General features: G+C 42.3%; 1 protein-coding gene across 1 annotated transcript in view; it reads right to left on the bottom strand.

The window, feature by feature from the left end:
- Positions 1-17,765, bottom strand: part of ARHGEF3 (Rho guanine nucleotide exchange factor 3) — a 322,788-nt gene that overhangs the window by 202,690 nt on the left and 102,333 nt on the right. Inside the window, exon 3 of the mRNA XM_082639210.1 lies at positions 13,070-13,136. Within this exon, the coding sequence (XP_082495336.1) occupies positions 13,070-13,136 (67 nt within the window). The remainder of the gene's footprint in view (positions 1-13,069; positions 13,137-17,765) is intronic.

The raw sequence follows: 17,765 nt of genomic DNA, 5'->3' as shown, positions 1-17,765 counted from the left end.
GTTAAATGACATCATAGGTAAGCAATCAGATAAACTAAAAATGTGAGACCCATTCCACAAGCAGTTGGTCTGGTCTTTTCAAAAAGTCAGTGTCATTAAAAAAAAAAAAAAAAAAAAAAAAAGAGGGGCTTCCCTGGTGGCGCAGTGGTTAAGACTCCGAGCTCCCAATGCAGGGGGCCCGGGTTCGATCCCTGGCCAGGGAACTAGATCCCACATGCATGCTGCAACTAAGAGTTCGCATGCCACAACTAAGGAGCCGGAGAGCCACAAGTAAGGAGCCCACCTGCCACAGCTAAGACCTGGTGCAACCAAATAAATAAATACTAAAAAAAGAAAGAAAGAAAGAAAGGAGAGATGAGGGGATTATTCAAGGATTTAAAAGGACTAAAAAACACAGTAACAAAATGAAACCGTCATCCTCAATTGGATAAAAACAACCAAAAAATCCAACCAGATGCAATGCATGGTCCTTGAATGGTTTTGGGGGAAACCAACTATAAAAGATAATTAGGGGGACTTCCCTGACGGTTCAGTGGTTAAGAGTTCGCCTTCCAACGCAGGGAGTGTGGGTTCAATCCCTGGTCGGGGAGCTAAGATCCCACATGCCTTGGGGCCAAAAAACCAAAACATAAAACAGAAGCAATACTGTAACAAATTCAATAAGGACTTTTAAAATGGTTCACATCAAAAAAAAATCTAAAAAAAAAAAAGATAATTGGGGAAATAGGAATATAGACTGCATGTTGGGGAATTAATAGTAACTTTATTAGGCTTGATAATGTAGGAAAATGTCCTTATTCTTAAGACATACATACTGAAGTATTTAGAAGTGAAGTGTCGTGATTGTCTTACTTTGAAATGATTTAGTAAAATAAAGCCAAATTGTATAAACAGCTAGAGATAGGTAAACAGGTAAAGCAAAATGTTAGCAATTAATTGTTGATTCTAGATGGTGGGTGTTCATTGCACTTATCTTTCAACTTTCCATATATTTAAAAGTTTTCATAATAAAAAGTTGAAAAAATAGCCCACATAGTAAAAATAATAATCTTGGAAACCCCTTAGGAAGATATCTGATGATGCCTGACAGCCCTTCTCTCAATAAACCACACTCAATAGTTCCTACTTGACTGCTATAACAAATATTGTACATACACCTTCAGTTTAGCCCCAGACGAAGCTGTTGCTTGTTTTTAGGGGCAATGCAGCACAAAAAGCCCCCATCAAGTTCTAGAATCACCATCAGCCCACTGGGATCGACAGAGGAAAAAGCAGGTTCACAATCCCATCTAACAATGAGTCGTAAGTTCCCGTCCCACCCTTTTTTCTATAAGCAAGTTTAGATGAACCTGCATAAATTAAATGCACATCTGATACAACTTCCTTGAACCTTCCTCAAATCAGAACTTTTAAACAAGTCCTCATCTGTCCATAAAAAAGTAATAGGCCTCATTCCCTCTTTTTTCCAAATGGTGTAAGGTCAAATCAGCCCTGAGGATATAAAAACACATTATGCATTAGCAGCATTCTGCTGTATGGCATGTTTCCTCCTCCCTGAATGTGTGTTAACCAGGAGGTCAGGGCAGTGGTGGTTCACGCTGCTGCATGGACCACCATTAGATGCTGCAGCATCTAATCCTGCTGGTTTTATTACCAGTACCATGTACAAGTCCACAGTAAGAGTCATGCTCAAAAAGGCTAGTCCAGGAGCTGTGTTCATTGAGATTTCCAGAGTCAGACGGCAGAAGGAGAGAGCCTGGGTGGGGGATGACAAATGGGGGAGGCCCAAAAATCAAGTAAGAGAAGAATTTTCATCATCAGGCCTAAATAAGATAGCCCATTTAAAAATGAGCTCTGTGCAATCAAGTTGTAATGAGCTTTTGCTTTTAGAGAATATTTATTTCAATTACTAAAGGTGAATAAGTTTGTGACAACTTACAAATAATAATATAAATATATTTCTATTATTTCTAATCAATAATAGAAATATCTTAAGTTATGTTAAGTATAAATAAGTGGTAAGTAGAATATGTGTGTGGTAAACATAGATAGGAAGGGGTGAAAGGAGCAAAAGATACCTACCATCCATGAGCCACCTGGTTACTGAATGTTTGTTATGCACTAGATATGCATGAGACTTATGAGGTACTGACTTTACAGAGGCACTAAATATATATGAGCACTTAATATACATGAGGCCTTAATTTGGCTAGCCACTGGAGACACCCTATTCTGGCCCCACGTGTCCTCTGCCCAAGAAACACAAATAAAATAGAAATAAGCCAGCTGTTCATCTGGCTAATTGCCAAGCTGCTACTGTTGACCAGGTATGTTTGCCCCTGAGTTTTTATGATAAAGCAAGTGTGTGTCATTGGCCCAGGGCACCTTCAGTCTGTGGACCTCTTGCCTGCACTTCAACTCTGGTCCTTTCAGCCACATCCGTGGGGAAGGCCAATGCAGTAAAGAGAAAGGGGACGTATTGGCATTGTGAACCCCAGGATACAGGTGAGGTCCTTACGTCCTCTCTGTAGTACGTTAACTTACCCCATTTCTCCCCCTTGCTTCCCACTATGTTTCAACTGGTTTAATTGGACGGTATGATCTGAGCATTTAAAGAAAAGGGTGAGGCACTATTTAGCCTCACAATGAGCTAAACTTCGTCCAATCCATTAAACAGGCCACATTATTGTGAAGAGGAAGAAGTTGATAGGAAAGAAGAAAAGTCGGTGACAGGACCATTACCAACCCCCATGTAAGAGGCTTCAATTCCCATCCCCAACTTCTGACGTGGGCAGGAAACAGAATATAAAATCTAACACAGAGGGGAAAAGGAAAACTGAAAGGAAAGGTTCGGATTCAGAAAAAAATTTCCAAATTGCTGCATCCCCTCAGTTCTCAATACCACCTTCCCCTCCCACACTTTCAAATAGCATGAGGGCCTTCTGGAGGTGATGAGATCACTGCCACAATATTGTTTGTGTAATAAAGGCTAAATTTGATTAGAATGAAAAATAAATACCTCCATGAAAAGTCATAAATGCAACAAAACACAAAGCAATACCGAGACTGAGTCTTGGGCCACCTTCTATTTAAGACCTAAATAGACATTTCTCCAAAGAAGACATACAGATGGCCAATAGGCACATGAAAAGATGCTCATCATTGCTAATTATTAGAGAAATGCAAATATAAACTACAATGAGGTACCACCTCACACCGATCAGAATGGGCATCACTAAAAAGTCTACAAATAATAAATGCTGGAGAGGGGATGGAGAAAAGGGAACCCTCCTACACTGTTGGCGGGAATGTAAATTAGTGCAGCTGCTATGAAAAACAGTATGGAGGTTCCTCAAAAAACTAAAAATAGAATACCATATGACCCAGCAATACCATTCCTGGGCATATACCCAGACAAAACTATAATTTGAAAAGATACATGCACCTCTATGTTCATAGCAGCACTATTTACAATAGCCAAAACATGGAAGCAACCTAATGTCCTTCGACAGATGAATGGATAAAGAAGATATGGAATATTACTCAGCCATAAAAAAGAACAAACCAATGTCATTTTCAGCAACATGAATGGCCCTAGAGATTATCATACTTAGCAAAGTAAGTCAGTCACAAATACCATGTGATATCACTTACATGTGAAATCTGAAATACATCACAAATGAATATATCTATGAAACAGAAAGAGATTCACAGACACAGATAACAGACTTGTGGCTGCCAAGGGGCAGGTGGGGGGGAAGGACTGGGAGTTTGGGATTAGCAGATGCAAACTATTATATATAGAATGGATAAACAACAAGGTCCTACTGTATAGCACATGGAACTATAATCAATATCCTGTGCTAAACCATAATGGAAAAGAATGTGAAAAGTATATATATATATATGTATAACCGAATCACTTTCCTGTACAGCAGAAATTAACACAACATTATAAATCAACTATACTTCAATACATTTTTAAAAAAATAAAATAAAAATAAAACCCCTAACTAAGCTCCAATACTTCCCAATGGCACAGAAATGACCTCAGCCATTTCAGAATGCAATTTTCCAGGATCTGCTATTATTTCAATTAATACAGAAGACTATTATGTTTTATGTCTTATGAGCAGTTTATTCTTGCTCCCAGATCAGATTGTGAGGATTGAAAAAAAAAATCAATAACCAAAAGGACTACTTCTAACCAAACAAAGAAGAAGAGAAGTTAGAAGTTTTGTTTATCTGAAAGTCAGACCCTGGGAATCAGGATGATTACCCTTTACTCTGGGATGAGAGATGGGGAAGACTTCTGTAGACAAGAATTGTTTGTATCTGCCTAGTGTCTCTCCCCTTCTTCTGGAAACTGCCCCTTCCCTCCCATGTTACTATGGTTACCATAGGAGCCAACGTAGTGGTACAGCAGAACGCCACACTGTAGCCACTGCTGATTGGTCTAGAAGTATCCACCCTACCCCGGCTGAACCAATCAAACCCCACCCCCCAGTGCTTTTGGATCTGAGAGAGAAAAGGCTGTCGCTCTGCAGATGGCTGCATTTCCACAGTATGGAGAAATGGAGGAAGTCAGTCTGCAGAGAAAATGCAGCAAACAACAGAGGAATTGGGAGCCCTCATGGGCTTCTGGTGCCTGGTTCCAGGGGCTTCTGAGATCCTGCTGCATTCCACGAGATATTCTTGAGATCTCTATAATTTTAAAAACTCTCCTTGTTTAAGCTAATTTGAGTTGAATTTCTATCACTTGCAACAAGATCTCCTAATTAACCTAAAAGATCACAGTCAAAAGCATCTTTTACCTTGTATAAATCTAGAACAAAAAGAGAACAATTGAGTTGACAACTGCATAAAATAAACAACGGCATCTATAAATTCTGCCTCAAAAGCGCAAAATTTGCACAGCTGGTATACAAGCCACTGTATGTCCCCACAGACCTCACATATGACCAAAAAAAGAAACTGCTTTTGAATCTAAAAATGAGCTTCAATGTGCCTGGCATATTTTTGGTGTCAGCAGACGGAGAATGAAATGGGCTTTTCCTCACAGGTGTCAGCATCTCTCACAGGCTGGCTTCTCCACTGTCTGAAGGGAAATGAGACAAGAAGACTAAGCAGAAACGAGAGACAGTTTTTCCTTTTGAAGGGGTACCTCACATCAAAAAGGCATCTATTATAAACTCAAAATGGGTTGAAGACCTAAATGTAAGACATGATACCATAAAACTCCTAGAAGAGAACATAGGCAAAACATTCTCTAATATAAATCGTAGCAATATTTTCTTAGATCAGTTTCCCAAGGCAATAGAAATGAAAGCAAAAATAAACAAATGGGACATAGCAAACTTATAAACTATTGCACAGCAAAGGAAACCATCAACAAAATAAAAAGACTACCTATGGAATGGGAGAAAATATTTGCAAATGATGACACCAGCAAGAGCTTAATTTCAAAAATATACAAGCAGCTCATAAAACTCAATATCAAAAAAACAAACAACCCAATCAAAAAAAGGCAGAAGGGACTTCTCCAGTGGTTAAGACTCCGCACTTCCAGTGCAGGGGGTGTGGGTCTGATCCCTGGTCAGGTAACAAAGATCCCACATGCTGAGTGGCCAAAAAAAAAAAGGCAGAACACATAAATAGACATTTCTCCAAAGAAGACATACAGATGGCCAACAGGCAAGTGAGAAGATGTTAAACATTAGAGAAATACAAATCAAAACCACAATGAGGTATCACCTCACACCGGTCAGAATGGCTATCATCAAAAAGTCCACAAATAATAAATGCTGGAGAGGGTATGGAGAAAAGGGAACCTTCTTCCTACACTGTTGATGGGAATGTAAATTGGTGTAGCCACTATAAAAAACAGTATAGAGGTTCCTTAAAAAACAAAAAATAGAGCTACCATATGATCCAGCAACTCCACTCCTGGCTATACATCCAGAAAAGACAAAAACTCTAATTTGAAAAGAAAAAATATATATATATTCACACACACACACACACACACACACGCACACACACGGGAATATTACTCAGCCATTAAAAAGAATGAAGTATTGGATTTGCAGCAATATGGATGGACCTAGAGAATATTGTACTTAGTGAAGTAAATCAGACAGAGAAAGATATATATTATATGATATCACTTATATGTGGAATCTAAAAAATAATACAAATGAATCTATATTCAAAACAGAAATAGACTCAGACATAGAAAACAAAATATGGGTACAAAAGGGGAAAGAGGTGGGGAGGGATAAATTAGGAATATGGGATTAACAGATACTCACTACTATACATAAAATAGATAAGCGGGCTTCCCTGGTGGCACAGTGGTTGAGAGTCCACCTGCCAATGCAGGGGACACAGATTCATGCCCCGGTCTGGGAAGATCCCACATGTCGCGGAGCAGCTGTGCCCGTGAGCCATGGCCGCTGAGCCTGTGCGTCTGGAGCCTGTGCTCCGCAACGGGAGAGGCCACAACAGTAAGAGGCCCGTGTACCACACAAAAAAAAAAAAAAAAAAAAAAAAAAGATAAGCAACAAGAATTTAATGTATAGCACAGGGAATTATATTCAGTGCCTTGTAATAACCTATAATGGAAAATAATCTGAAAAATATATATATATAACTGAATCATTTTGCTATATACCTGAAACTAACACAGTATTGTAAATCAACTATACTTCAATAAAAAATGAAAATAAAAAATACAGTCCAAGGGAGTATAAGGGAATTAAAAGGGATTTGGGGTGATGAAAAGTTTACCATAGAATTGTCCTTTGTTTTTAGCACTTTTAAAAAGTTGGTCATGTCTTACCTCCTTTGAAGACAAAGTATGTGGCATCAGCATTGTTTTAAAGAGGCAGTAGGCTTCAACGGCCTGGGGACAGGCTGTCCCAAGTTCAAATGCTGGCTCTGCCACTTACTATGGCTGTGATTTTAGGCAAGTGAGCAGATGTGGGCTCAGATTCCTCATCTTCGAAATGGAACAGATATTATCTACCACGCAGGACTGCCACAGCCTTGCTTGGAGCTGATGTTAAATAATGTAGGTAAATGTACAAACGGAGGCTGTGAGAGAAGAGAAAGCCATGCCACCTTCTTTTGCAAAAGAGAGGTGAGGCCACAGTAAACAACGACCGGGCCAGGTGTGTGTTGAGTATTAGAGACTCTGTCACTCTAATGAGTTGTGAATTTCAAAGCATTTCAGCCTGATCATCAAGAAACATTGGGCTGCACTTCTGAATGCAACTTCCTTCCAAACACGGGGCCTGGGATGGGTCAGACAGCCTGCAGCAGGCACAGGACCTATTGTCTGAAGACGTGGTTCTGCTCCTGATCTCTTGGCTGGACCCTCACAGCGGTCAGCAATATTTCCTGTCTGTCTAGGAACTGGACTTCCTTTGGGGACAGTACCAAACTCTTCCTTGCAGCAGGAGGTTAGTATTTAAAATAGCATGAACTGTGCCAGGAATGACAGGAATATGTACCCAAAAAGTGCATAGAAAGAAGGCTGGGCAGGGAACTATAGATGCTTGGGGTGTGGAAGAGAAGGCCAAATGTCCATGCAGGAAGGAGCTGGGGCAGGCTGGATGTAGTGGGCTGACAGCGGGCCAGCCTATGTGAGAAGTGTCCCTTTCCAAGGCCAATAAGAGCCATTTTCGGCCCCAGCAGGATAAGCCTCAACAGGCTTTGAAAGGCTTTCAAATCAATCTTTTTACAGATGTCTCATATACCTAACTACTTTCTACCAAGAGAACTGTATCCATAGGTACATGGATGATAGAACTCTGAAAGTGGCTAAAAAATGAGGACCTTTGCCCTAAAAAATGTGATGTGCTTCCCAAACCCTGCACTAAATTTCAAGCACCCACTGACCCCCCAAATATCTGGACACCCCACTAAGAGGGATTCCTTACTCACCTGACAAGGGTGCCAGAGGCTGCAGGTATGGATGGCACTTGTGTTATCCGTGCCATATAACCAGGTGGGGGTCATCTGAAAATACAGGTGTCTATTATCATGTTTAGGGACCTTTTGTTTTTAACCTCTGTTAAGCAGCTCTGTCATATGCCTCCTACTCTGACATTTTGCAATGACAAAATAATTTGTTTACATATACATCTACTAGATGTTAAGGTTCACAAGATCAAGACTGTGTCTTATTCAATTTTGTGTCTTTATGATTGAATAAATGCTTATTAACATTTTATTTAAAAAAAAAAAAAAGAAAGAAAAACAACAACAAACTGTTCCTTGGAGCAAATGTCCCTTCCTCACTTCCAGTGGCCCTAGCAGAACTGCCAATCACAAAACACTGTCCACCCAGTTCCCTTAGGGGAGCACATAAACAAGGCCTGTCCAATACTCTTGACCACAGTGACTGGCCAAGGTATAGCTATGTGATTGGCCATGGTATAGCTATGTGACTGGCCAAGGTATAGCTATGTGACTGGAACGAGGTCAATAAGAGTCCTATGCTGGGATTTCACATCTGGATTCTGGAAGCATAAACTTCTCTCTTCCCTCTGGAAAAGTATGGCTGTTTGTGGTTATCCCCTCCCTCCAAAAAAGTCCGTGTGTAGTAGAAGACAAGACCAAAACCCCAAAAGTGACAAAGCTGAGAGAGTATACCTGGATACAGTGGTACCTGAAGCCTACCCATCAGTTTCCCTCAGTCAAATGAACCAATCAATTCCCCTTTCTACTTGAGCTTGTTTTGATTGAGTTTCTATCACTTGTAGCCAGAAGAGTCCTGACTAATACACTAAACCTTATTTTTCTCATCTGAAAATTAAATAGTTAGGGCTACAATGTTCAAAGTCCCTTCCAAAGCCCCAGAGTTTAGAAATTTCTTACCAAATGGCTTAGGCAAGAGTAAAGACCAGGCACTGGAGAAAGAGACAAGACCAGCATGGCCCTGAAATTTGGATGATATTTAAAATTCAAATCCCAGATCTGGCACCTAAAACAATGCCTCACACATGGTGGGTCTTGTTAAGCATTTTTAAGTTAACTACAGGCAATGGCAGGTGTTGCGGTCCAGAGATTTTCACATTTCTAGGATGAGTTTCCTCCCTGAGTCTGTCTCTGTGACCCTCTTTCTCAGCTTACTGGAGGAGCTGTAGCAAATATTTTCACAAGGAACGGTGGAAATTCTGAGCTGAGCACTGCCCCAACCAGATCCAGAAGAGATGCCTCAGAGCAAGACACCTCCCAGGGTCCCACCTCTCTGAGGGTCCTGCTTTCTTATTCTCCCCATTCTGTTCTGGTTTCACTCATGATGTTTCCACCAAAACTGTCCCAACCAAAACCATCCTCTTGGCTTCTCTCCATGAACATCTCTGTAGCACCCATGGTCTGGTGAGAGATGGCACAGCACCACGCCTTGCCCGGGAGGGTGGGGAAGTCCCATAGGGCTGGTAACACCCAGGGCCTCTGTCTCCTTAGACGAGCATGAGAACCAAAGGACACAACCTACAATTAACAACGTCAACTCAAGAGAGGACTGAACCGATTGGTAGGTAGAAAGCATGTGTCATCCAAGTGTCACCAGCCCTTCCCGAGGCTCTCTGCAGACAAGAACTCCAGCCAAAAAAAAGGAAAACCACAAATGCAACTCCTAATGCCTTGAGAAGTCATGCAGATCTGCAGTGAATGTTTCCAGGGAGGATGAGGAGGGGGTTACAATACATTCATTCAGCAAGACTTCCCTTAAAATTTTTTTGAAACATCTTTCTTTTCCCAGAATGTCTATTCCTTAAGACACTGACCAATCCCTTCGCTCCCCTCGTGCCCTGTCCCCGGCTCCCTCCTTGGCCCTCATGTGTCTCCCTCTTCACTTCTCATCTAGAGCCATGTGGTTCCTTCTCCTCTTGCCTTTTCCAACCCATTTCTTATCACCTCTTCTCCCCACTCCCACCCCCAAACCCCACAAATGTGCAGGACCTGGGTGAACTAACACAGGATCCTTCTTCTTTACAAGCTAAAGAGGAATGGAATTGCAAATGCTTCTAATGGTTTCCTCTGCCGTGTATATAAACATGGGAAATTTGCAAGCACAGAGATTCTAAAACCTTCCTTTCCAAGTAAAGAAGAAAAGGAAGAGTTCACAGAATGCGTGCCTTGCCCTAGAACAGCCTGCACAGTTCATTCTAGCAGGTCCGAGAGTCACGTTTCATTACAGAAAATGTATCAGCTAGAGAATACCTCCAATGTCCTCCTCCTGGCACTCTGGGTGCTTCTTGTCTTCAGTTCCAATTACCATGATGGTTACAGAGCGTGTCCTGGCTGGGAGTAAGGGTGTTTCCACTTAGTTGGGTTTCCTTCCTCCCCCACCATGTCATGGAGGATTATGCTCCAAGTGACACAGAGATGATTTGGCCACAGAGGAATCTGGCAATTGACCAGGCCCTGAACCATCTCCCTCTGGTTTATCTTGAGGTCAGTTTGTCTAACTTTACCAAGAAGCTACAGAGGCCAGAAGAATCAAAGCAAAGACAAGAGACCAAGATCAACACAACAATTGACCTAACTGCCTAACAGACTCTAGTCACTTTGACACTTTTAACCATTCGGGGAAAATCTTATGAGCTGGCTAAGAATTTGAGGGCTGATAGGAAACTCAAGTCAACAAAGCATTAGATTCTGTCATCTATTTGGTTGCAATTAGCCAGGGGCACTTTGTTTGTTTGTTCCTCTGCAGCAATTACTAATGTTAAATGTTACCCCTGCAAGGCTACAACTGACAGAGGGTCCCTAAAACCAAGTGTGCATCGAACAGGTTCCTTCTCAGCAGCAAGTTCTATAAACCAGACTTGTGCTTAAAAGTTCATAAAATATTTTTCAAGGACAAACAGTTTAAGAGGTCTCACAGCCATAGGTAGGGTAATCAATTATCCCAGCTTGCCCGGGACTGAAGTTTCCCAAGACATGGGACTTTCAGTGCTAAAACCAGGACAGTCCCAGGCAAACTCAGGGCAATCTCTAGATGTACCACAACCCTAGGCTAGTGACTACTATTGAATCAGAAGGAAGGGTGGGGAACATTGAAAGGAGGGTAGAGAGGGAGAGAAAATAAACATCTTCAAAACAGCCAATTGCTCACAGAAGGTTCAATTTCCCTGTAGTTCAAAATCAACTACAAACATCAACTGTTCCAAAGTGTGTATAAACTGTTTTGTCAACAAAGGGTTTATGGCCAATGACTTTGGGAAATGCTCCAAACAAAATCCCATCAGGTCTCCTCCATGTAGTCTCTACGCACATCAACCCATCAAAGGCTCTGAGAAGTCCTGGAGTGGTGAACATATTTAATTTGGTGCTCTCAGGGTGTCCCAAGTTTATTTGACTACACAAGTTTTTTTCACTTAATGGTTATGATCATGCAACTGAACGTACTTTGAGAAATGGGGATCTTATCCATTTATAGATATGTGTCAACAAATCTCTCTTCATACTCAGTGAAAAGCATGCTGAAACTTAGCTAAAAGAGAGCCAGGATCTATATTTTTAAAAAGACATCTGAGGAAAATGACTGAGATGTATGTAGGATATTAAAGATGAATCAAACCAGTAAAAACAGTGCTGAAAAGATTAAAGACTTGAACTTGAAACATAATCTGAATTGAATTTTGTGTCTGATAGATGTAAGAGATTTTTTTTTTCTTTTTCTTTTTCTTTTTTAACTTTTGGCTGCATTGGGTCTTCGTTGCTGTGTGCGGGCTTTTTCTGGTTGCGGCAAGCAGGGACTACTCTTCGTTGCAGCGCGCAGGCTTGTCATTGCGGTGGCTTCTCTTGTTGCGGAGCACGGGATTAGGCACGCAGGCTTCAGAGGTTGTGGCACACAGGCTCAGTAGTTGTGGTTTGTGGGCTCTAGAGCACAGGCTCAGTAGTTGTGGTGCACAGGTTTAGTTGCTCTGTGGCATGTGGGATCTTCCCGGACCAGGGCTCGAACCTGTGTGCCCTGCACTGGCAGGCTGATTCTTAACCACTGCACCACCAGGGAAGTCCCTAAGAGATTTTTTATTCATTCATTCATTCCATTTATTCATTCAAATTAATTAAGCATGTATGTGCCAGGCACTGTGCTAGGCCCAGGGATATTGCAGTGAACAAGAGAGAGTGATAAGGTCTCTGATGCTTGGGGCTTCCAATCTTAAATTTCACTAAGTATTAAGTAACAATCTTAACAATGAGAAAAAAGTACAGGGGTCCATAGGAGGTGCCTCTAGGTCAGATTCAGGAGGCAGACATGATGCATTCCCACAGGAGGTGATGTCAAGGCTTAAACCCAATGGATAAAGTGGGTGGGCCAATGCAGTGTGTGTAGGAGTGTCGTGCTGGGCAGCAGGGGACAGTGTTCTGGGCAGAAGGAACAACACATGCAAAGGCCTGTGAAACAGAGCTCAGAGCATTCTCTACACAGGCAAGGGTCTTGTTCCTGAAGTCAGAGGTAGAATTCATTTTAACACACAGAAGGGCCTCCATACACTTTGACTATTATTATTATCATAATCACATAAAGGAAAAGAACTCTGCATCAAGGGGAGGTTAAATCTGACCCTTCCTACACCTCTAAAGGTCTACGGCTTTGTGATTGGGAGAATTCTATGATTCCCTTTACAGTCTGTTTAAAGGTTATAGACCTCTCCTCTTGTAAAGTTCCCACAAAGTCATAAATCTACATATGAATAGACTGTACATTTCTGATTTCTTTTTCCTTCACTGTGCAGCGGTTCCCTTTTTGTTCCCCCAAAACAGCCACAATGCCCACTTCATCAACCTTGACATCTCTTGGCTTCTTTACAAGATGCTTCCAGTAACCCAAGACCTACAGGGCAAGCAACATCGACGGGTGCTTAGCGAGCCACTTAGATTTTTTAAATTAAACCACAAGCGGTGATGCAAACATGACTTCCCCAAGTGGTAAAGCACAGAGGCTTGGTGGAGACTTTGACTAGTAAAGCCAACCTCGGCAGTGTCCTCTCTGGAGCATCTGGAACAGGACATATAAGGGCTGGGACTGTCCAGGGAAAACACTTACCCCTCTGAAATTCCAGGCTTTAGGAGACGGAAACATGGGAAAGTTGTTTTGCCGCTGCCGTTTAGGCCTGGAAGAGGACAAAAAAAAAAAAAAAAAAAAAAAAAAAGACCATGCATTCATTATTCATTGGTTAGCTCTTCAGAGGAAATCACCAATTTCAGATGTAGCTTTGTCAAAAAGAGAGATGCTTGGAGAAATGGTCCAGGCAGGTGAGGCAGCTATTGTTTTCTACAGCTCTGCAATCTTTAGCAGCCAAACTCACTGCAAACTCCTTCCCAGGCCCCCAGGAGGAAAGCTCCAGAGTCCCTTTAAAAAGTCAAAAATTAAAAGATAAAAGAAAAAAATAAAAGAAAATCTAAAATTCAACCTGGATGAGAGAAAAAAAAAGCCAGACCAAACTCCAATCTTGATCTTTATTTCTCACACACAAGCAGTTCCCAAAGGGATGCCATCAGATGATGTCTGTAGCTTCGGCGGAGCCTGGAACCCTCCCTTGTTGCTCACTTGCTGGGGAGTTCCTGCACCTCCACTCAGGCCACACTAGAGCTCTAAACATTTTTTTTTTTTTTTGCGGTACGCGGGCCCCTCACTGCTGTGGCCTCTCCCATTGCAGAGCACAGGCTCCAGACACGAAGGCTCAGTGGTCATGGCTCACGGGCCCAGCCGCTCCGCGGCATGTGGGATCTTCCTGGACCGGGGCATGAACCTGTGTCCCCTGCATCAGCAGGCGGATTCTCAACCACTGCGCCACCAGGGAAGTCCTGGAGCTCTAAACTTTTAAAGGGACGACTGACAGGACATGCAGCCGCTGCCTAACAAGTTAGAACCGGCTTTCTCGCCTATTAATCTCTCCCCACGAATCAACCGCCTTAGATGTGATGGAGGCAGCTTCAAGTCGGATCTGCACAAGCGGCAGGTAACCAGTACAGAAAAGGAAAGATGCAGCAAGGGGCTGGGTGGCTCCAGACACACCAGGAATACCTTACTTCTGTCTTGTAAAGTGAATCCAATTTTGTAGCTGCCAACATACCCACAAGGATGCCTCTTACAATGTTTTTATGGAGTGGTAAATTACTCCTCCCCAAAATGCTATGTCTGTCAATATGGATATTCAAACGTCATGTTTGCTTGAAGTACCACTTCACTGAAAAACATCCCTGAAAAAGGTCCACCTTGCACTTGCCCTGAGGTTTTAGTCACTGATGGGCCAAAGGGTGGTGGTGCTGGTTTTTTAACATGATACTCACACCTTTTCTTTGAGCTCCCTGCCACAATCAGCAGGAATGCAAGGCAGGATGCTTGTAGTGACCACTGCACAGGCTCTGCAGTATGTCAGGCCTGATAAAAATCTGGACTGACTCTACCAGGCATAAGAGATAAATAAACAAAATACAACATAATTATAATAATAGCAGCAGCTGACAGGTATTGGGTATTTAAAACAGCATATGCTAATACTTTATGTAGTTAATCTCACTGACTCTCCACTGGGAGCTGAGGTTCACTGTTGTACCCATTTAACAGATAAGAAAACAGACACCTAAGGATATTAAGTGACTCAACTATCATCATACAGGTGAAATCAGGATTCTGTTCTCAGGTGTCTGATCTCCCACCCCATGGTGTTTTATTAGCTGTGTAACCCTGAGCCCAAGGCTTAAGCTCTGGAGCTTTCATATTCCTATGTGCAAAACGAGAAATAATACCCTGACACAGAGTCAAGATGAGATGTGGGTTCTAACTCCAGTGCTGTCACTGCTAAGTTCTCAACAGATGTCAGCACGGTGCCCACCTCCCCACAACCTGCCCTCCCTCCCCCGCCGCCTCCAAATCTTGACTCCAAGGACAGCCTTCAATCAGGGACAGAGGATTGACACAGCAGAGCTGGGACAACTCACCAAAACAGCCGGGAACTCCCTCCTGCTAATGTGTCTTTATATACAACCCCCTTCTTCTGCATCCTCCTCCTCCTCACCCACATGTACAATAAAAACCCAGGCTAATAACTTCTCAAGACAAACAGAGAAAACGTGGGTGGTTATTTAGATTTAATACTCTTCTCTTATTAAGTAACATGTTGGTCTAAGCTCTTCTGAAAAGATATTTCTCCCTTAAAAAAAAAAAAAACTTAGAATTCAACAATACTTCTCCCTGGATACCACTCCCTCCCCTCCCAGGTTATAATTGGGCTTTGCTCTCCTAATTATTTGATGAGCGTCACTGCTTCCGAAGCAACAACATATACCAGAACATTCCTAGTCAATGTGCCCCTGTTTTGTATGTTGCAGTCCACAGAAAATGAAAATCACAATAATTAACAGTGACTGAGTTACATGATGTGCCAGGGACTGTTCTAAGTACTCTGCCTACATAATCTAAGTCTGAGAACAACAATTAGATGGGTTATTATGTTATGCTATACTCTAACGTTAATACATGATATATAGGTAGCATTATAGTGGTGTTATACATTATCATATTTTATATATTTATATGTATGGCATTACATACATTTAAATAAATAATGTTGTATCATAATATGTTTTCATATAATATCATATAATATTATGGTATAATGGGGATATTATCATTACCCTATTTTACAGATGGGCTAAACCAAGGCTCAGAGAGGTTAAACCAGATGCCAGAAGTCACACAGCTGGTAGGTGGCTAAGGTGGGATTCATACCCAGATATGTCTGACTCCAGATTCAGGGGACGTAGCCCCTCTCAAATAGAGAGAAGCCCCACCAAACAGGGCTTCCATGCATTTGGAAGAATGCAGCCTGGGGGTTCCTTGTGGGAGGGCACCAGTTTAGCAGGGCCTCACACTAAGGCCTCATAGGCAAAGAAAAAGCATCAGAGCAAGTCTGTCAATCCAGGGCACTCTTGGGCAACCCGGTCACACCCCCTTGGCTGGGCAAACTGCCAGGAAACCTACCTAGAAGATGGCTGTCTCTAACTGGTGCTTCCCCCACCCCTGCGTTCCACCACCTGCCAGGCTTCCAGATCATTCACACTGGCTGGAGCTCCTTTTAACTATCTAATCTGGCATCATAAGTCCTCCCCAGCCAAACACTACCACCCACGTGGTTTTGAAGGACAGCTTCAGGAAGTAAAACGCACCCTCCTGAGAAGACTCCTTCAGGTAGCCTGTGAGGGAACTGGCAGCAAAAAGGACAGCATCTCAGAAGCCTGTGAAGGCCAGGTCCTCATCACAGGATGGGCAATCAGTCCTGGGTATATTTCTTCTGTTTTAGAAGCAACTTCTTTGCACTGTCAGCAAAAGTCCAAGGGAGAAAATGGCACTTGGTTCTACAGGTTTCTCAGACACAAAGATATGCAGTTGGACTTCCTGACAGGGCTGGGAGGAGTTATCTATAGTGTGTCCAGTCCTCAGGCCCCTAAGTGAACCAGGTCTGTGCACTGTGTGTACACACGTGGTTAGGAAGCACAGCCCATCCACAGATGTCAGAAGGTCAACGCTGACCAGTCATCATCCACCTCCACCTCCATGGGGAAGCTGATGGGAGCCAGGGCTGGGCAAGCAGCAGGAGAGAAAGTGCCGAGACAGGAGGCACAGATTCTTGACTGGAAGGAGGTTACAACCTTAGGAAAGGTTGGAAAGAAAAGTTATAAACTCTCCACCCTCAAGAGAGCTCATAATAGAAATGGAGAAATGCCCACAGTAAGAGTGAAAAGTCAGGATTCAAGGTGCGTTTAGGGAATGATCTCCGATTCAGGTGTGTGTGTGGCTGGAATCAGAGAGAATAAGCTCAGCGGATTAACAACAGGATGTATTTTCCCACCACATGAAAACAAATGTGACTCTTTCCCAGTGCCTTGAGAAGAGGGATGATGACCATTTCCACAGCATCTCCCAGGAGTGTGGGTTTCAGGTTGCGTCTGATGCCTGCACCGTGGGGGCTAAGAGTCCGGTGTTCGGGGTGGAACCGACTTGGGGCACCCAGAACGCCTCCCTCCCTTTCTTGCTGGAGGACTTCAACTAGGCTACTTACTTTTTACTCCCCTTGAGCCTCCATTTTCTCATCTGGAAAGTGGGGAGAATAATCTCTTTTTACAAAATTGAAACATTAATGTACCATTAAAAAAAGTAAAAAGGAATAAAAGATGGTTGATTAAAAAAATAATAACGTACTATACAAATGTTTGGCAGAGAGTCTGGCCCTTAATAGCTGCTCAAATTAGCTGTCATTATTATTGAGAAAATGCCTTCTTTAAACCAGTAAAGGGGATATTACTTATAATTATCATTGGCAAGGCTCATGTTGGAGAGACAATGAAATATACATCTAATTCTTACAGATTGGATAACATATAAGTAAAATAAAACAAAGGCTTTAAGGTGCTATGAATATTTTGTTAGGTGACAACAACATAGCCCTAAATATGAACATGATGTAACCCTGAAAAGAGCCCCGCCTTCCCATTCTAATTTCCTGCCCCCCCTTTTCCTTTTCAAAGATTACTACCTTTGCCAGCATGTTTTATATGTTGTAAATATTTTAATATCTTAATTGTCAACCCAGAACATCTTGCTAAAAAACTTTCCTTGGATTTCTTTTCTTTTGTTTTACCTCTCCCTCCTTCTCCATGAAGACAGCTGTAGCATTACTAGGAAAACCAAACAGCTACACTTTATAGGAGAAATTAATGCCAGTTATTTTTACTCTGGT

This window comes from Mesoplodon mirus, assembly GCF_964341445.2.
Source record: "Mesoplodon mirus genome assembly, chromosome: 12".
Classification (NCBI taxonomy): domain Eukaryota; kingdom Metazoa; phylum Chordata; class Mammalia; order Artiodactyla; family Ziphiidae; genus Mesoplodon; species Mesoplodon mirus.
The sequence above is the reverse complement of the archived record's forward strand: the minus strand, read 5'-3'. Positions and strand labels throughout refer to the sequence as shown.